Below are 20,946 nucleotides of genomic sequence, written 5' to 3' on the forward strand. Positions count from 1 at the left end.
GGTTCCAGTCTTTGTGGGTATTCAGTACACCATGAGTGCCTTCAAAAGTGAATTACATGAAGGAAAGCACCATGAAATTAGTGTTGGAATTCTGCCTGGGTCAGAGGAATGTGCCACAGCGTAGGCACCGGCAGATATTCCTGTCGACCTCCCCGCGTCTCCACTCTGCTGATAAGCAGGCGAGGTCCCGGCGATTCATCTCAGATGTGTGAGAGGAACACACCGTTCTTCCTCTCCCCCCTTTGGTGTCCCCCAGGGAGGGGAAAGAAGCAGACAGAAAACTATTTACATCTTTTATTTCTGTCTCTCATATCAGTACAGAGAAACATGTCTGCACTCGACAACAGCAAGAAGAAACTCCACCCATATACTTCCAGTACGGGTCATATGACACACACACTGAGCTAACATCCGGTGCTCAGTACAGAATGAACTGCCCCTTTGTTCCCATGGCAACAGTCACAAACATCCTGTCTGGCTTTCCAGCCACAAGCAGCTGACTGAGCTGCTGGAGCCTTTGCTTGCTGCAGCATTGGTGCTTTATGGTAACAATTAGATGGACACATTGCTGGCCTTGTCCTCACTGTACATCAGGTAGTATCCAATGCTAGTCTTACTCAGAGTAGACTCACTGAAGTTAATGGGCATTACTAACTGATGTTCATTAATTTCAGCGGCTTTACTCTTGGATACAAGCCATGGGCATAGACTGCCTGTACAGTGGTACCTCTACTTATGGACGCGATCCGTTCCGGGGTGCTGTTTGCACCCCAAAAAGTCCGTAAGTAGAGCGCTGCTTCTGTGCATGACGCAATAGAGTGCTCCTGTGCACGCACGAAGTGCGCAGAGCACTCCTTCACATGCGTGAAGCACGCAGAACACTTCTGCACATGTGGTGAAACCTGGAAGTATACACTTCCGGGTTTGCCATGTTCGCAACCCAAAAATCTGCAACCTGAACCTAACGCAACTAGAGTTATGACTGTACAGGGGAAGCCTACACAACAGCAGTTTACATGCAGGCTTTTCTTAAGCAGACAGTCCACATTGTAAGAAAAGCCCTGCTGGAACATCCCCAGGGTCCATCTAGTCCAGCTTCCTCTTCTCACAGTGGCCAACCTGATGTCAATGGGAAGCCCACAATCAGAACAGGTGCACAACAGCACAACTCCCACATACTCACTTATGCTCCCCAGAAACCAAAGGCAGATACTAAACAATCATTATGACTAGTAGCCATTGATAGCCCTATCCTTCATGAATTTGTCTAATCCAGTGTTTCCCAACCGGTGTTCCGCGGCACACTAGTGTGCCGTGAGACACCGGCTGGTGTGCCGTGGGAGGGAGGCGGGCGAGTCGGGCGGCGAGAGGCGGGGCGGCGGCGGCGAGCACACGCGGGGCGGCGAGCGAGCGAGCTCCCACATCCCATCGCCGCTCGCTTCGGCCGGCCTACTGGAGGAAGGCGCGAAAACCCGGCGGGCTTTTGGGTGGGCGCCAAGCAAGAAAGGCGGGAAGGCTCTGGTCCCTCCCCTCCCGGCGGGGCTCCCGCACGCACCTTTCTGCGCCGCCGCGTCCCGCCTGAGCAGCAACAGGAGGAGGAGGAGGGAGGCCAGCGCCGGCCGGGTCCCCCGGGGGAGCGGGCGCTCCGGGCTGCTCACCATACCCCGCGTCTCGGGCGCAGCAGCCGGCAGTCCGAATGCATCCCGAGCCGCGCTGCTCTCGCCTTGCCTCCTTCTTCGCGCCTCCTCCCGGCTCGCGCGCCGTCCCTGCGCGGATCCGTCCAGCCTCCGGCCGCCGCCGCCGCCCCCTCCTCTTCCTCTCCTTCCCCCACCCACCAACCCGCACGGCGCGCTCCCACCGCCCCCGATGGGCGCAACCACTTCCGGGTCCGCTGCAGCCGCCCCTTCCCCGCCTCCGGCAGCCGAAAGTCCCCCAGCGGAGCCCGTCTGGCCGCTCCCCCCGCTCCCTGCCCACCTCCCGGTTTTGAGGCGCCCTCTTTCGTTGCTTCGCGGGGAGGGAAAAAACTTTGACTTTTGTGCGTCCCTCCCGGCGTGACGCTGCGCGCTGACGTCACGGGGCGGGGCTTTAATGGTGGTGTGCCGCGAGATTTTTTTCCGGTAAACAGGTGTGCCGTTGCCCAAAAACGTTTGGGAAACACTGGTCTAATCCTCTTTTAAAGTCATCTGAGGTGGTGGCCATTGCTACATTTTGCAGTAGTGAATTTTATATGCATCCTGTTACTTCCCTTTTGTCTGGCCTGAATCTCCCAACATTCAGTTTCATTGAAAGACCCTAGATGAAAGTGTTGGACTACAATTCCCATCATCCCTGACCACTGGCTAAACTGACAGTGGATGATGAAAGTTGTAGTCCAACAGTGCTTGGAGGCCCAAGGATGAAGAACTCTTTCCTTGTGTATAAATATATTTGGTGGTGGTGGGGAATCCCTTATATAATTTGCTTCATTTATAAAGGTGGCTCCAAATATCAAAACCTAAGGTTCCAACAAAATCCCCAGCTCAACATTTCAAAAGTAAATGGAGCAAGGTAAAAGCCATATAGCCCAGTAGATAATCTGATTTTCATGCAGAAGGTCCCAGCTTCAATCCCCAGCATCTCCAGGTAAGGCTGGGATAAATCTCCCCCTGAAACCCTGGAGAGCCGCTGCCACTCAGTGTAGACCACACCAAGCTAGATGAACCAATGGCCTCTCTCAGGGTAAAGTAGATTCCAGTGTTTGAACTCTTGATGCCTGGTTGATAGCACATTGTTGAGCTCGCATGGAAAATGTATTACATTCCATGGGGATGCAGTGCAGAAGGAATGCTTTTATTCAAAATGGAAAACCTTTGGCATTTCTAGGCATCAATATGGCAAGTGCAGTGCTAAAACAATTTTCTGAAAACAGTCAGATAACCGCAAATGGTTTGGAGCTGAGGAGGCTCACAGAGGGATATTGACTCCTGTCAAGTTCAGATATAGTTGTTGTCCATGAATTGTAATGTCAGGTTTTATTTGCTCAGTTACTCGTGTATTGCATGGAGTGGACCTCACTGTCTTTCTCAAACCCTCTAGACGTGGCTTTTCACCTCTCTGGCATGATGACAGCCGAATGGCATAAACAGATGACACACAGGGTCCTTTCCAACTCTACAATTCATACACACACACACACACACACACCCTCTCTGTGTACACTGTCAAATCCAAGGCTGTTAAGAGAATTAGTTTCATGGGAAATGTGACTATATAAATCTACATTTCTACTTCATCCTTCTAGCAAATTTGCTCCATATGTGCTTGAAGTGGGAGATAGCTAGCTATTTTTTCTTCTCTCTCCTCCAAATAAGCTTAACACCAACAACAGCAGTGCTTTTTGTATTCACCTCATAAGCAGCAAGCACGCAGACTGCCGTCGGCATGGATCTGATCTGCTATGTTGCCCATCTGTTGCACTCCTGTTCTAAATTATTACTACTATATTGCATCTTCTATAATAGTCCAGATACTCAGAGACGTGTGAAGTAACTACCTCTCTGTGGTCGAACACCATTTTGTGTGTTGCAAGGGCAGTGTCCAACCCTGACCCAAATCAGCTGTTTCCATTTGTGTGCAATGGCGTTCCACTACACTGCCCGTTTCCAACATAACAACAGCAGTATGTAGAGCGTTGATGGGGTTTGCACAGAAGGACCAGCTCTCATCCTACGTAGGATCTCCTGAAGCTCCATCCCTGGGAGATCCAGGAAGCTGAGCCTTGCAGTCAGAGCTGAAGGGGCATACTGTAGCCTTGTAATCTCTAAACATATGGGGGGTTGAATCAGGGGGCAAAGGCTGGCTGTGAATGGTGGCTCAAGGGTGAAGTCTGATGTTTTAAGAGTGTACGGTCAACAACAAACTCTCTTAAGAGTTATCTACTAACCCCATCACCCTGACTCCTTAACCTAAGTTTTTACATCTTTCACTAGAGACCCAGAGGAGGAGTCTAAAACCTTGAGACTTCAAATCAAACCTCAAGGCATATCAGTCTTAAACCTAAATGCTGATTTGCTGGCCCACAATAAAAAATGGGAGCCCTGTGCCAAGCTTCCCACCACACTGCAATGTCTCGTACAACACACTGCACAGCTGGACATTACCATGCTATGTTTCTGATGTGTGTGTGGCTTGCTTTGCATCACTGGCTGCTGCAATGGTGTCAGGTCATGGGAAATGCTGTACTCTGGAAGTGGTTGTTCAACATGGAGCCGCTGTTTTCAGCTGCAACCTTCTATTTCTTGTAATGCTTATTTTAAGTTCCTCACAGGGCTTGACAGGACCTCCATGGATGCAAAACTGCTCAATCTCTTTCAGCTGTTAATTCTAAGCCATCTTGCATATGCATTCAAAGGTACTCAGCTGCAACACAGAGCCGTTTATATTCTTTACTTAAACAAGCCATTCCCAGTGTACACAGCAACGGCTAGATGCAGTCGTACAGGCATTTACAAGACTAGAAAAATTAAAACAGCAGTTTTGCTGTCAAGATCATAAAACAGATACATCCCAGCAAGCAAAAAACAAAACAAAAAACCACCCCTTGCAGAGGCTCCAAGAGCAATTTCTTCTAGGGGTTTTCCTTGTAGATCATTAAAAGCATATTAAAACAGAAAACACCCACGTAGGTTAAAAGAAAAAGCATGTTTAAAAATGGAAAGAGGCTTCCACTTCAGAACAGTAACAAAAAAAAACCCCTTTTAAAAATATACATTTATTAACACTAATCTCAGATCATTAGCCAATTTGGCAACGGACCAGAGCAGAGGGGAAAAAATTATCCTTGTCATGCTGCAACATCAGCTTTCATCCAGAAATACTAATTTTGGTAAAATGAATACTGTGTGGGCTTTGCATTCTGCTCCGCTTTTGGCTCCATACAACCTTGTTAAAAGCCTGGGAGCCAGCCATATAGTTAAACTGCACAGATGTTCAACAATCTGTACTAGTGTTAATTACCCTAATGTGAGCAGAAACTCAACAGATCCCTGCTAATGAAGGAGAAAGTTTTCCAGCGCAACTACCTTATGTTGCATTGTCACTATATTACTGGGCTCCCCCTCCCTCCTTCCCCAGCCCAGCCTCCTATTCTCTCCTGAGTCCCCATGCGTTTACACATTGCCCGCCTAGCTCCGTGCGCATGAATTGGACCAACTAATGACGGCATACTTGCAATGTGGCAGGCGCCATTAGTCTGATCGGCAGCACGGCTCTTGCATGTTAACACAGGACAATTTTAAAATGGGGGGGGGGGGGCAGAAGAAAGAAACAACAGTTATGGCCAGAGCTGTGGTTTGCTCTGTCCCCACCCATCTGCCTGTGTAGCTCGTCCTTAGCAGAACTGCAGTCAAAAGCACACAAGTACTCGAACACGGTGCCCCCTCCAGATGTTGTGGGCTACTTTTCCCATCAGCCCCAGCTAGCATGGCTGTTGTTCGAGAACCCTGGGAACTGTAGCCCACAATACCTGGAGGGTGCATTGTTGGGTAGCCTAGAATTACTGAGTTGCAAAAATAAAGGGGTGTGGATTGGAACGTGTGTGTACATGACAAATGCCCAGTAGAGACACATACACAGCATCAACCTGGGTTTTCTGTGCCACTTCTTCTCCAGGGGAAGGATGGTAATGAAAACAACTGGAGGTGTTGCAACCATCACCAACTGCCTAGCTAGTGACTTCTAAGTGTGAGAGTGTTAAAACGCCGCTGGGAAGCCTGAACACAACAAAGCAGAAGGTGCACTAACCAAGGAGCTTTTCAGTTAAGGTGGAGCATTATTTATTGTGGCTGTTCTTCCTTCTTGGCAGGCAGCACTATTATGTCTTCAAATATATTGTATGCTTAGCCCACATAAAAAGGGTAGCATTGCTGAACTCCATATTGTTTCTAAACCACAAGCTGGTGGCAAAGCATAGCTTTGCACGCATGCCCGTTGGGGGTGGAAGAGGGAGATTCAAGAAGCCCATTCTGAAACCTGACCTGGAAGGGTCTGTGCTGGAAAAAAACCTCAGGCTCAGTATAGCCACCTTACATGACCGATCTACAGTAGCACCTTGGTTTGCATATGTCTTGGTTTGCATACATTTTGGATTACAAACACGTCAAACCCGGAAGTGCGTGTCCTGGTTTGCAACCTTTTTTTGGATTACAACCCATTTTTTTTGGATTACGAACAAATTTTATTTGGAGGCCCCATTGGCAAAAGAGCACCTTGGGTTACAACCTGTTTTGGTTTACAAACAGACCTCCAGAACGGATTATGGTTGTAAACCAAGGTACCACTATACTCCACTTAACATATGTCTCCAAAGGGCAGCTTCTCACCCTTCTATCTTCTTCTACCTTTGTCTCCTGCAGTGAAAACTCTTAGCGTGATTATCCTAGCACACAATAGGGAACCTCTGGCCCACAGGCCACCACGGGGTCCAAGCTGGCCTGCACCACCACTCCCACCAAATCACACCCAACTGAGGTCTACATTTAAAAACAAAACCATAAAGACACCATACCATTAAAAACCCATATAAAACATTTGCATTCTCATACACCTAGAATTCATATACACACAGAGAGACATCTTGATTTGTTTGCAGGAAAATGGGACAATGTTGGCTATTTAATGAAGATTTTTATTTGTTTGCGGGGAGGTTGGATGCCGTTGCATCAAAGCAAATGTTCTGCCGCACTTTCAGTGAATTTTCCAGTCACCTTCCTTATCACAAAACATCAGGTATTTGGGGGAAGTGGGCTTGTTGCACAGGACAACTCTAATTGTGCAATCTGAGTTTGCTGGCATGTCATTGAATCTCAACCAAAAGGAGTGACAGTCTGGAGGCACCCACTCTTAACATAGCATGAAGTTAATTTTTCTGAGATTTGCCTGTCCCACAAGGGCTGCACAGAAATAGCCAGCCAAGTGATTTTGCCCCCAAAGCATTCCCATTGTCTGTGGGGAATAGCTACTGAATGGTACTCATAGTCAACCAGCAGTGAGCACAGGAAGGTATCTTATATGATTGGTCCAAAAGGCATGTCCGATCGACCAGTAAGTTGTGGGGGTGTTGCAGGTCGATCGTGGCATGAAGTACAACCAAGAAAAGGAAAACGAAAAAGCTCAACAACTTTGGCCAACTCTCTCCCCCCAAAAAGCTCAACAACTCCTGGCAATGACAATGAGTAGATCACAGCTGGTCTTTTTATACTGTGAATAGATGGAGTTGGACGTGCCTGGTCTATCTAACTCAGCTAAGTGGTGCCAGCTCTAGAGTTTCGGACAGAGGAGTCTTTCCCAGCTCTGTTGGGGCTTCCTGCATGCAGAACATGTTCCCTATTCCTGAGACTCCAACAAGCTCAGCTGTTATCCTTTGCTTGGCCATGCACTAATACTTTCTTTGTACTGATTTTGAAGAAAGTTTTCACATGAAAAGTTAAATGACAGGGGAGGGCAGGAGGCACAGTTGGAGATCTGGGAGGGGGAAATGGAAATGATTTTAGAGCATGCCTTTGCACTCTTTATTTGCCTACATATTTATCACAAATGTTGGAAGCAGCACAGCTGCATAATGGCAACTTCAGACGCCTATGGGCCAGACAGTCAACGTTTCCCACACTTAAATAACATTGAGCAGATTCAAAATTACTGCACTTAATACTAACAAAAGATGTCTCAATTTAATCTTCAAACAACCCTCCAAGATCAAAACACAGCTGGGCTGAATAACAAGACAGGCCTGGGTCAGCACAAGGAGAAGGACCAATTTCCTCCAATAGCTCCATCCACTCCTAGCACAAGTGTGAAGGAACACTTGTGTGGTGCAACATAACCCTAACCCCCTTCTGTTTATATGTCTGGGGGTGTAGGGAGGGGAAAGCACAGCAATTGATTCAGAGATGCAACATGCGAATGGAATTACCTGAAGTTTGGGAGTGGAAGAGAACTAATGCTAAGACCTTTTGTTTTCCTAATCCTTAGAGATGATTAAGAATGGATCAAGATTAAAGTTGCCCTAGGACAATGGAAAGCACCTGCCACTATTGTCTTCTTTTTTGAGCTGGATAGAATGAGATGGCTCATTAAGGGATGCCCTCAGGGCAAAGCTCTTGAAAGGAACTCACAAGCACTCAGCGTAGTTCTCCTCCCTGCTTTCCTGTTTCCCTGTTCAGGTGCAAGAAGGAACATGCACTCTGGGCAAAAGAAGTGACCCGTTGGTTTCTCAAACATTTCTAAGAAGCACGTAAAGAATGTTGCTAGGTTATGAAGCATTTATTTCTGGAATGGCTCTCTGTTCATTGGTTATTACAGCCAAGTCTTCCCACTGACCTAATTATTTTAAAGAATGTGACATTTTCGTTGAATTTTATTACTTTTAAAGGTTTCTTCAATCTATACAACTACAAGATATATTAATTAAGATTAGGCTTTGCAAGATACTGAAAATGCTGGATAGCAAGTAAAACTGGCTTAGAAAGATATACAATTTACTGTGGCTAAGTCTGTAACCAATAAAAAAAAGTCTCTAAGGAATCTATGTATTTTGGAAAGTTGTTTGTCTGCTTGCTAGGCACCTGACAACTCTTAAGCTATCCTAACCAAATTTTGCATGATGGTTCCTGAGACCAAGGAGCAGGTTTACATCTCTGTTTTGCGACAATTGAATATACCATTTGAAATCAAGATGGTGGACTGAACCTTTCAAAATAGCAGATTTTAACCACTGATTTCAAAGCTGCACTGACTTTTGGTTTCATGCAATTGTTTAAATTGATTTTTAAAAATAGGAGACCTCTATTCCCCTCCCAGAGCTACAGTTCCAGATTGGCTTAACAATCAAGCCTTCTTTCCAGGAAACTCTGCAAATTGTAGCACTATTGGGGGTGGGGGGGAATAGGGGTCTCCTAACAACTGTCAGCACAGATAACAAGCTACAGTTCCCAGGATAACTGTTAAAGTGGAATATTAATAATAATTACAATAAATAATAATAATAATAATAATAATAATAATAATAATAATAATAATAATAATTGTACCCAGCCACTTCGGGCGGCTTCCAACAAAGATTAAAAATACATAAAAATGTCACATTAAAAACTTCCCTAAATAATAATAGTAGTATAATGGTGCTTTAAATGTATTGTGCAGATGTGTCCTCAACGACAACCCCTTAATAGTCATCCTTGTTGCTTCTACATGCTGCCACCGAATGACAGAAAGCCAGTGTGTCGAGGTGATTAGAGGGGCAGACTAGGACCTGGGAGACCCGGGTTCAAATCCCACTCAGTCATGAAGCTCACTGGGTGACCCTGGACCAATCACAGCCTCTCAGCCTGACTTACTTCACAGGGTTGTTTTAAGGATGAAATGAGGAGGGGGAGAACCATGTATACCACCTTTAGCTTCTTGGAAAAAGGTGGGCTATAAATGAAACACACACACACACACACACACACACACACACACACACCTTTCCCTATGCCCCAATACCTTTCTAGAGAACACCACCAGGTATTCCTTTTCTTTAGCACAGTCTGTTTGAGCTTGTTTAGGCAAATCTTAAACTGCTCTTTAAAAGACACACCTTTATGTGGGATTTTCAAGTTTCAACTTAAAATGCTTGGATTATATTTTTACCGCAGTGGTTATGAGTTCTTTGTTTGTGTTAAGTAAAGCAATACAAAGAGTGCAGCCACCAGAACAATGGAGGGTATTAGCGTTTAAAAAAATAAAAATCCTCCTTTTCATGAACGTACACATCCAATTTCAGGCTGTTCTCCCACCCACCAGCCCATCCCCATTACTCTGCTGCTTGAGAAAAGCAGCTCTTAAGTTTTCCAACAGAGCAAACAAAAGTTCTGAATTTCATCCCATGCTAAAGAGAACCCACAATGTGACAGAAGAGAAAAAAGCAAGAACTGCCCCCCCTGCCATCCACAAACTCTGATGGCCACCCGTGTTCCCCCCTTCCTTCAAGTTTAATATAATTCTCTCCTCTTCACCAAAGCCTGATTGATTCCCAATTCTACAAAGAGAGGAAGACATCTACCTTCTTTAGCAGCAAAAAGTCCCTTGCGACCTCAGCTTCCCGCACTCACACCTGCTGCCTCCTCTCCAGTAACCTGATCCAATTCTAACCCTACCAAGACTTGTTCACTTCCACTTGTATGCAGTAGTTACTCCTCCCCTTAAATCATCTTTTCCGCCCTGAACAGAATGGAAACCCTGTACTTGCTTAGAGAACGGGGATGAGAGGCCTTCCAGATGTAAACTGCACTACAACTCCCATCATCCCTGACCACTGGTGTTGCTAACTAGGGCTGATGGGAGGTGCCATCTAACAGAGCCATCCCTGCTTTAAACACACGTTGGCATTAAATTAATATCTGGCCCCAGTCTCTGCCAATATGGCAATCCTTTAATGAGATTGCCCTAGCTGGGTGGGGCCAGTTATCTGAAACTGGTGGGGTGGAAGGCAGGGAGGCCAGCACTAGGTAGAGCTATTGCCACTGCCAGACAGAGCCTATAAATTATAGCCCCCCTCCCAAATCCTCCTCTCTGTTAAGATTTACAAAGGCAACATTGAAACTAAGGGGGAGAAAGCTGACAGCCAGGAGGACCACCCTCTGGACTGCTTGTAAGGCAAGCAGGTGGGGAACTGCCCCATTTGCCCTAATAGGGCAGCCTCTGTGACTGCAAAGGTGTCACAAGCAAAGACCTTGAGGCCCTCTGAATGGATGAAGGGGCTTAAAGATAGTCATTTCAGTGTGTCTGTATGGGGGGGGGGGAGTGTGTTTACATACGCTCCCTCTTTCCTCCCACCCACCACTCTCTGCCATTGTTCAGCCAGAAGAAACCAGGATTATAAATACCATTTGTCTTTGCAGAGCAGTGGAGGATAGATGAAATATGCGCCTTAGGCTTATCAGCTCCAGCACTGCTAAAGGGAAAGCTGGCTTCTGAGGCCTTGGATGGCGGCTGTCCTTTTCAGAAAAGAATCAAAGGTCTCAGGAGAGGGAGGAACATAATGGAGTGACCTTCAGCTAATAAAGCCCACCCCAGAGTCCATGGAAGCTTGGGGAATATTGACAAAAGTTCATATTTACAACAGCCTGGATGCCTTCCAGAAACCATTACCAATTTAGAGAGCCAGAGGCTGGCAGGCATTTCTCTCCCCCTCTCTTTGAGGGGAAAGAATAAGCAAAAGAACAGAAAATATCTCCTCTTCCTTCCTTTTCCCCTTTCCCTCATGTGAGCTGCAAAAATGAGATGGAGCACAGTAATTCTTCATTAATGAGGCCCATATGCTTTCCTCCCTATAATGAAGCTAGGGTTGGTGTTTTGTTTTGCAGAGAAATACAATGAAAATCTGCTGGCGCACCAACAACAATGCAAAACCCTTGGACATTACAAAGAGGGTATCTTGCAGTCTTTATGACAGATCTCTCAGGCATTAAAGTGACCAGAAAAAGAAGGAAGGAGAAATCCACCAATGTTAGGACTGGGGCAAAGAGTTTCAAAGAGGGCCCAGGGTCATAAATGGCAATGCCCCGCGTTACATAAAAACAGAGATCTCTTTTTTAGGAACAGCAAAATTATTTGCATGGTGCAAGGAAAGGGAAGCTTGGCACCAGATCACACATGAATTTGTACATCAGATGAACCCTGAAACTGAATCCATTACTAGATACACTTGTGCAAACTGGTTGTGTGAATATTCCATAAGGGCAGTTCAATAACCAAACTTAAGTTTCATCATAAATCAGTATAACGAGGATAGGGAACCTCTGGCTTGTGGGCTGAATGCAGTCTCCGAAGCTTCCTCTCCCTGTTGCCCTCAAAACTCAACTTTTGCGAGGTTGGAATGTATCCCTGAACTGTGATAGTGCCTCTTGCTTGTATGGATGGAAGACAGGTGTTGGCAGGAGGGATGTAAAAATCTCTGGATTTTGTTATCTGAAATGTAGCCTACTGTTAAAGAGTTACAGCCACTGCTCCACCCAGTCTTGTCTCTGGCATCACCCACTACAGGCACCTGGCACCTGAAAGTTTGTCCATTAGGGAAGGTGGCTGAGAGTTGTTAGGAGACCGCTATTACCCTCCCAGAGTTACAATTCCCAAAGTTCCCTGGGAAGAGAAATTGATTGTTAAACCGCTCTAGGAATTATAGCTCTGTAAGGGGAATACGAATCTTCTAATAACTCTCAGCACCCTTAACAAACTACAGTTCCCAATATATAGTGTGGGTGTGGCAAGAGATGCACCCTACCTCCCCAGGCACCAGCAGCGCCATTCACACTGGAGTCCACAGAACTATGGAGCAGTAGGAACTGGACACCTTTCTCATGTGAGACAAACATGATAACCACTACACTAGAGTGTGTAGACTGGCATCTACAACAAATGGCAAGTGGGACTTCTTTTTTTAATATTAAAAATGGTCAATTCCACCAGTGAAGTACCAGTGAGAAATTGTTGTTAATGATAATAACAATAGTAAGAGTAATGATATAATTTAATTTATATCCTGCCCTTCCTCCCAAAGGAGCCCAGGGAGGCAAAGACACAAATGAGAAACCATTAAAATGTCTAAAAAACAATCCCGATACAGAGACAGACCAAGAAAGGTATTAAAAGGCTTTTTGGAAGAAGTCTTCAGTCGGCACCAAAATGACAACAGAGATGTCACTTGCCTAACTGTTAACAGGAGGGAATTGCAAAGGGTAGGTTCTTCACACTGAAGGCCCAATTCCTACAATATGTGAAACAGGCCTCCTAATAGGATGGTATCTACAAGCAGCACTCAAAATTTGCCAGGCACATTTTGCACCTGGCTATCGACCACTTGCGACCAAGTGAAGATGCCCGGGTGCCAGGATGGCACCTGACGTCTCCACCACCCAGAGGTGCATGCATGCCTAGGGATCCTTGGATTGTACCTGTTTTCACCCACTAACAACACATCCTGTAGAATTCAATCCGTGACATTTTATCTGCACAATCAAAACGAATTTCAGGAACCAAAAAGTCTTACTGAAAAATACGACTTTAAAGCTATCTGGCCCCCAAATGGAAACTAGGTATTCCTTTTTGGAGACTGTAACCCTGGTTTAAGGAACCATTTGGCACCTAGCTTATATATCTGAGTTTCTAACACTGCCTGCAAGAGGTCACCACTTGCAGAGCACAGTGACTGATTGAGAGGGGTAAAATGATCTTTCAAGGATACCCTGATTCAAAACTGTATATACAGCAAAACCAGCACATTGAACTTAGTAATGGCACCATTTGTAGACTGTCCCTCTTACAAGTATGAATGCCAGTTGTTACAGAACATCAATCACCAGGGGTGTCTCCCATTCCTCCAGTGGTGCAACATCTTTCCCACTACCTAAGTGCGTCTGATTTCTGCAGGTCATGTGCACTCTCCCTATAGGAGTTAATTAAAACAAGGCAGGTGGTTTGTCAACAGTGTTAAAACAGCTGTCAGATAACAGTGTGTGCGAAGCCTTTGATATCTCTTAAGAGAGGAACTGTGCAGTTGCCACTACCATTTGTAGCCTCTGTCGAAAATTTGACAACATCAACCCTGGAGGTTTCCCTTCCACTCTCTTTTCCAATTAGACCTAGTTCTCACTGAGATGGCAAAGCTGCGTCTGGAATCTACCACTGCAGACAGGAGGCCAACATGTCAGAGTCTCTTACACACAAAGAACAATCACAAACCCTGCATGGCGAGCGGGACAGTGGTCTTCCATTAGTGTTCTATGGTTGTTGTTGTTTAGTCGTGTCCAACTCTTTTTGACCCCATGGACCAGAGCACGCCAGGCACCCCTGTCTTCTACTGCCTTCCGCAGCTTGGTCAAACTCATGCTGGTAGCTTTGAGAACACTGTCCAACCATCTCTTCCTCTGTTGTCCCCTTCTCCTTGTGCCCTCCATCTTTCCCAACATCAGGATCTTTTCCAGGGAGTCTTCTCTTCTCATGAGGTGGCCAAAGTATTGGAGCCTCAGCTTCAGGATCTGTCCTTCCAGTGAGCACTCAGGGATGATTTCCTTCAGAATGGATAGGTTTGATCTTCTTGCAGTCCATGGGACTCTCAAGAGTTATATGGTTAACACGCAACATTAAAAGGAGGAACTATAACTCAGCAGTAGTTTGGTAGAGCACATGGCCTTGAATGAATAAGGTCACAGGTTCAATCTTCAACCAGCAAGTGTGGTGAGACAGCAGAGCTAACATGACCTTCAGTTGGCCGCATCACTGTTTTTTAATGCGAGGTAGAGAGGAATGGACGAGGTGGGCTCATTGCAAATGCACCAACTGAGCTAATCCAGCACTGTTGAGTTTGCACCATGCCTACTTTCTCTGTCCCCTCTCTATCCACCTCCTGGTAAGCAGCAGCAACACTACAGACTGAGGCCAGGGGAGCACCACCCACCCCACCATGCTGGCCACTACTGTCCCTGACATCTCCATTTGAGAAAAAGATCAGGAAAGCAGATGACAGGCAAGACCCTGAAGAGTGGAACTTGGTCAGAGCAGACAACACTGAGCTCGAGGAACAGTCAATCTAATATAAGGCAGCTTCCCTGTTCCTATTGAATGCTGATATGCAGCACGTCAGCTGTGTCTCACAATAGCAAACCAGTAATGGTTGTGGTTCAATTATTCACTACATCCTCAGCCTCATGTTCAAACAAGCAAGCTGGCATAGCAGGGGGTTCAAACATGAGGGAGGATATATAGCTGTTTAAGACCAATGGATTTAATACCAGCTCAGTCCAAATGGGTGTGGCTGTTTAGTGCAGAGAGTTTGTCCTGCGTGACCAGAAGGGTTTTGCTTAAGGTTTCTTTTTCTTTTTCTTTTCCCTTCCTTGAGCAACTGCTTGGGTAAAATATAGCACACCCTACCCATAAAGTCCTTTGTTACAACATCTACGCCATAAAGCTGCAAAACCTTGGCTCCCAAGTACATTAAATTCTTATAAACCTGCCTTCATTTTAAGCATGCAATATTTCAACACACAAAGCGCCTCTTCTGAAAAGATAGCACTTTAATGAGGAGACAGGTAAAACATATAAACCAAAGCTCATTATGGCATAATTTCTGGGAGATGACCAAGCTGTTATAAAAGGAAGTTGTGGCAGTCACATTTCGCTGGAGCTTGAAGCTAAAAACATGAAGAAAAGGCCACAGTATGGTGCAGACAGGTCTGCAAAACCTGTTTACTGCTGAAGGCAAATGGCTGCATCCTATTTATGCAAAGAAAGGCTCTTACAAGACCGTCACAGAACAGGCGACGAGCATAAAAACATTGCAGAAGAAGACTTCAAGTGGTTAGAATAGAAGTAGTCGAACAGCGACCTCCAGATGTTGTGAACTAAACCCCCCATCAGGTCCCATCAGCCCCAGCCAGCTGATGTCAGAGAAGTTGTAACCCACAATACCTGAAAGTGTACCAGTTTGGCTGCCTCAAGAGTTAGAATGGTCAAACTGAGAATTCTTGGGACCGTTGAGTATACACCCACCCTAAGGTATAATAATCATCATAACGATACCCAGTTATACCTCTCTTTTAAATCGGAACCAGAGAGGGCAGTGAAGGTCTTATGTGAATGCCTGGAGGTGGTTGGAGGATGGATGGCGGCTAACGGATTGAGGTTTATTCCTGACAAGACAGAAATACTGTTCTTGGGGGACAGGGGGCGGGCTGGTGTGGAGGACTCCTATCAGATGTCAAGGAAATAAGCAACTATCCTACTTTTAAAAGACATCTGAAGGCAGCCCTGTTTAGGGAAGTTTATAATGTTTAATGCTATATTGCGGTTTTAATATTCGATTGGGAGCCGCCCAGATTGGCTGGGGAAATCCAGCCAGATGGGCAGGGTATAAATAAATAAATATTATATTATTATTATTATTATTATTATTATTATTATTATTAGCCTGTGTCCATTGAAAGTAAAGGCACATACTGAAAAAAGGCCTTAAGATAACAAAGCAAGAATGCAATTAAAAAACTAAAACACTCAAATCATCTTTATCAATGCACAATGTTTTGTTTTATGGGAAATCTATTCCAAATTTGTGAGTTAATGGGCCCCAATTAATGTGTAAGGAAAAGCCCAGAACTCTCCATGGCAGGCGCCAGGGATCTTTTTCACATCCCCTTCTGGGCCACACTCCAGTGGTGGTTGGAGCAACAAATCTAAATTTTGCCTTGGCACAGTAGGCTACATTCATACACATCCCTCTCCATCATCCATGCAGGCAAGCCAGAGGCAGTACCAGAGTTCAATGACATGTTCCAGCCAGGCAAAAACACCTGGGGTACAAAGCAGGATTGGAGAGGGGCATGACCAAGGACTGCCCTTGGTCCCCAGTGCTGAGGTTTCCCACCCCTGCTCTATAGGAAACCTTTTATCTTTGGATATGAGAATCATATGTGCTTCTGCTTACTCACCGACAGAATGAAGTTCAACCCACAAATTTATCCACCCTCACATCTGTAGTTTCTGAGAATTCATCTCAGAATCTTACCAGAGGCAAGATTCACATATAGGATAACATCCACATGCAATGCTTTGAGAGCAGGAAGATGAAAACTGTACTAGCTGCTCATGCTAAGAACAAAGTGTCCTAAAACTATGAACCCCACCCTTCTTGACTGTACATAGAATTCTCAGAGGGAGAGGACCTTAGGGCCTTTTTACACATTACATTTCGGGGGGGGGGTGTTGTACAGCATGCGTGCACGCACACAAACACACGCCCAAAAGTTGTAAAGTTTGATGAGCAGGGGCTGGAAGACATGCTGGCAGACCTCAATGACCCTCGGTTTATCTTTCCCAGTAAACCATCTCTAGATTGCAGGCTGGCCACCTGTCAACCTCAGTCTAATTCCATGCACCCGTCAATCAAAAAGCCCTCTGCAAGCAATTGGTTTGGTCTCTCGGGTGACAGCAACCTGTCCCTCCCTTGCCAGCCCAATGGGTGGGAAGGAAAAAGAGAAGGGGTGTCAGAAAGAGAGTCAGGGAGAGAGAAAACAGGGTGGCCCTACATCACTTTTTACTCTGGCCCTGCCCACCCCTCCTTGCCATGTGACCCCTCCTTGCCATGTTACTCTCAAGGGAATTAGGCCCTTGGTTGAGAAAAGGTTGCCCATACCTTTACCTGATTATTCTTTTTCACTTTACCTTCCTAGCCACTAGACCAGGAGTCGGCAAGGTTTACCTCGCCTGGGCTGGTTCATTCCAGCGGAGATCCCTCCGTGGGCTGGATTGCGCGTCCGCGATTTCCAGCATCTGCGCAGACATGATTTCGGAGTCTGCGCAGACACGATTTCCAGCGTCACGGAAGCTAGTTTAGCGTCGCGTGCGGGGACTCGCCAAGCGGATGGCTCGGTTTGGGGGCAGTTTAAACGACCCCCATGGGCCACTTGTGGCCCATGGGGGTCGGGGTTGCCGACCCCTGCACTAGACTAAGATGAGACTAGAGGACCATATTCTGACCTGCCTGTATTCCACGTTCTATGGGGTCCTGTTATGGGCAAGAAAGCACAGGCAGAGGTCAAGGGAGGGTATACACAGTGTAAAGGCAAGGCTAAGTGCAGCAACTAACTTGCAAAGGAATTGATCAGGTCAGGGGACATCAACCTTCATAGGCCCATGGGCACACATCTGGATAGTTGAGGGAGGGAGTGCTTTGGGTTTTGCGGGCATCAGTGTTAGACACTAAGGGCACCATGGCACTCACAGGCACCATGCTGGCAACTACTAGTTCAGAGCCACTTGCAACATGATGGATTACATAGGAAGGTGTGTGCAATGTGCCTGTTTTGCTGCATGTGCAAGCAGCATATGTGCACTGGGAAGCCATAACCTAGAACAGCTTAATGCCATGTGTAAACCCAGCAAAATGGATTTATGCAGGGTGACCACATGCAATGCACATATGGCGTGCATGCTTTTTGAATGTGCCCATGCTCCTCCTCCCTGAAGGAAATCCAGTCGGTTGCCATGAACGAGATGTAGAAGGTTTGTTAGGCAGAACCGTGAATCAGGCGTTTGCCACAAGTCACCTGGGCATGATTCAGCACCGGGTACAACAATTCCACCACCTGGGCAGAGTTTAGTGTTGTGCTTCTGCCTTAGGCCCCAATGCCTGTTTGCCCAGAATGAGGTTCGAAGCCAACACAGATGCCGGCGAGAGACTTGCCCTAGTCTGAATGGGTAAGCCTGCATTAATAAGCAGCTGGGGGGGGGGATATGCTCCTTCCAGCCCAGAATTCCATTTATCATGAGCTTACAGCAAAGAGATAAAGGGAAATAATTATCTTAACGTAGTTCCAGTCATCAGTAACAGTGTCAAGGTTTTGCCCTGCTGCTGACCCGGAACATGTGACTGTAACACAAGAGAGAGGGCTGCTGTCAGCTGAAACGGTGACCCTCCTACATTATTGTCAAAAAAGCAGAACAAAAGATCCTTTTGTTTTATTGTTTTTGCTGGGTTTAATTTTCTTGCAACGGCTGGGCAATCAGGAGGTCCTTCTTCTCCAATAACAGATGTACCTCCAGCTTTGAATCAAAGACACAGGCAAGTGAATTCTCCAGCTGAGATTGTGTTTTTGTGTGTGTGTTGCTTTTTTCTTCCACCTAAACTAGCTTCCTCTTTTGCTCCTTTTACACTCATCTTTTCACATCCCCTCTCCTTTACTGACTACAGCAAATACCTAATCATTGTTAAGCATTCATTTTGGCAGTCTCCGTCGGCAAATGGGAATGCACAAATTATATTCAATGACAGCATCTTGATTAAATTAAAATGGGGGCGAGGAGAGTTCCTTAAACTCATGCTTCACAAAGTGTGAAGCAAGTCTTCCATGGTTACATTGTGAACCGACCTGAGATCTATGAGCGGTATACAAATTAAATAAATAAATAAATAAATAAATAAATAATAGGCCTAGTTTGCATTATTCCTTTGATTTCCAATGTTTGGAGGTGAGTGCTGTTGGTTATGAACAGCAGAGGCTCTCCAGGTGGGGAAGGAGCCATTACACTAGGCTTCCCAGCAGGCGGGTCACTGTTGCTTACTGGGAGACAGGTCAGGCAGCAGAGAGGTTGCTGTGGTGCAAACATACTGGCAGAGGGGTCCCATTGGCTCAGCTAGTGTGTTTGCACCACACCAACCCCCCTGCCACATGGGCATAGCAGCTCTGCCCCACCCAGCGAGCCGCTTCTGGATATGAAACTAAAACATTTCTATCCATGAACAAGAGAGAGTCTTCAGCAGGCTTGATGGGTCTTCAAGGATTACAGAAGTATAAAAGATCTTTTTGGGGGGACCCCTAAACATCAGAATGAGCATGCTCAGTGATCACAGAATGTTGATTTGAGTGTTGCGGGGACATATGGGAAATTGAGTAGCGACAGGAATGGAATGGGGTGTCTGGACTTTGGGAAGGACAGGGAAAGCAGCTCTGTGGTACAGCATCTATATTGCATGCAGAAATCCCCAGGTTTAGTCCCCAGCACCTCCATGTAGGGCTGGGAGAAACTCCCTGCCTAAAACCCTGAAGAGATGCTGCCAGTCCGTGTAGGCAATACGGAGCTGAAGGGCCAGCTATCTTCCTATGTTCCTGTGACTCCTGAACAGGGACACTCCACACTGCAGCATTTTGTGGCAGGTCTCATCCACCAAGGCCAGGGCTACAGTCTGTAAGCACACAAAGCAATGAACATGCTAAAACGAAGTAGTTCTTAGTCTATAGTAACTGCCTGAATGGAAGACCTCTTGTGAATCTTCTATATGCTGGCTTGAATTCCATGATGGAAGTATGGTGGGATATGAAATTTAAAATAAACAAATCACTTCTAGTTTTCTTTTTTTAAAAAAAATCTAATTGCCATTTAAATTTGGTTCATATTTATACCTTGTCTCATAAAAAAAACCCAGAACATTTTTTCAAGGGAGCCTAAAACTACAGAATGAAAATAAGAACACAAAACCAGAACAAATGTAAAGCAAAGGCAAATAGTATGGTTTGGATAGGCCTGAATAAGCCCGTCAGTAATAACAACAAAGTGATCCCCAACCACATGCACACAAATAGCCTAGCCATGGAAGTCTATAAAGCACAATTCAATATTAATTTGTTTTTTTCTTCTAATTGTACAATTAAGTTGGAAAATGAAATTTTATAACACGTGTGCACTTTTTGGATCCAAAACAATGGAATTTGGAAGCTTGGCAGCATAGCTGGGGGAAGGGAGGGGAGGAGGAGCTGCAGAATTGCAGGGATGGGGACATACAAAAGAGCACATGCCTATTAACAGAAATAAAGGAAGCGCCAGAGCAGGGTTGGGGGAACCTGTGGCCTGCTAGGTTTGTTGGACTACAACTCCCATCATTCCTAACAATTCTCCATGCTGGCTGGGGCTGATGGAAGTTGCAGTCGAACGACACTTGGTGGGCCTTGGCTGCCCAACTTTGGACTAGAGAAAGAAAACGAAAGACAAAAGCAGAAGAAGAGACTGCAACTCAGTTCAGGCATCCCAAAGCAAAACACACACACACACACACACACACACACACACACAACCAGCCCCAGGTGCCCATTTGGAGAGACTTGATCTCATACCTTGCTTGCTACCAAGCCACTCCTGATACGAGGCAGCTCCAGGTCCGCTGAGTTCTACAGACAAAACAAAAAGTTCTGTTCACAATCAAACACTTTTAACAGAAATCTCTTTTTCGCCTAGGCAAAAGGGGGGGGGGTGTCATTTCATGGATCTGAGTCCGCCTCTGCCCCTTCATTTCTTGAGAGAGGTAGGGGTCTAACTAACAAAATGGGCAGCAAATTTGGCTAGCTAGCGAGTGGTCCCCATCATTAACATTTATTACATTTCTAT

General features: G+C 45.9%; 1 protein-coding gene across 10 annotated transcripts in view; it reads right to left on the reverse strand.

Moving 5' to 3' along the window:
* FBRSL1 (fibrosin like 1) overlaps nt 1-20,946 on the reverse strand; it is a 791,959-nt gene that overhangs the window by 138,566 nt on the left and 632,447 nt on the right. For 9 of the 10 annotated variants that reach the window (XM_083476390.1, XM_083476383.1, XM_083476387.1 and 6 more), the window contains one exon: nt 20,676-20,729. The exons of the other annotated variant lie outside the window; for it this stretch is intronic. In XM_083476390.1, the coding sequence (XP_083332516.1) occupies nt 20,676-20,729 (54 nt within the window). The remainder of the gene's footprint in view (nt 1-20,675; nt 20,730-20,946) is intronic. 10 annotated transcript variants of the gene reach the window in all.

This window comes from Podarcis liolepis, assembly GCF_965112155.1.
Source record: "Podarcis liolepis genome assembly, chromosome: 15".
NCBI classification, from domain to species: Eukaryota; Metazoa; Chordata; class Lepidosauria; order Squamata; family Lacertidae; genus Podarcis; species Podarcis liolepis.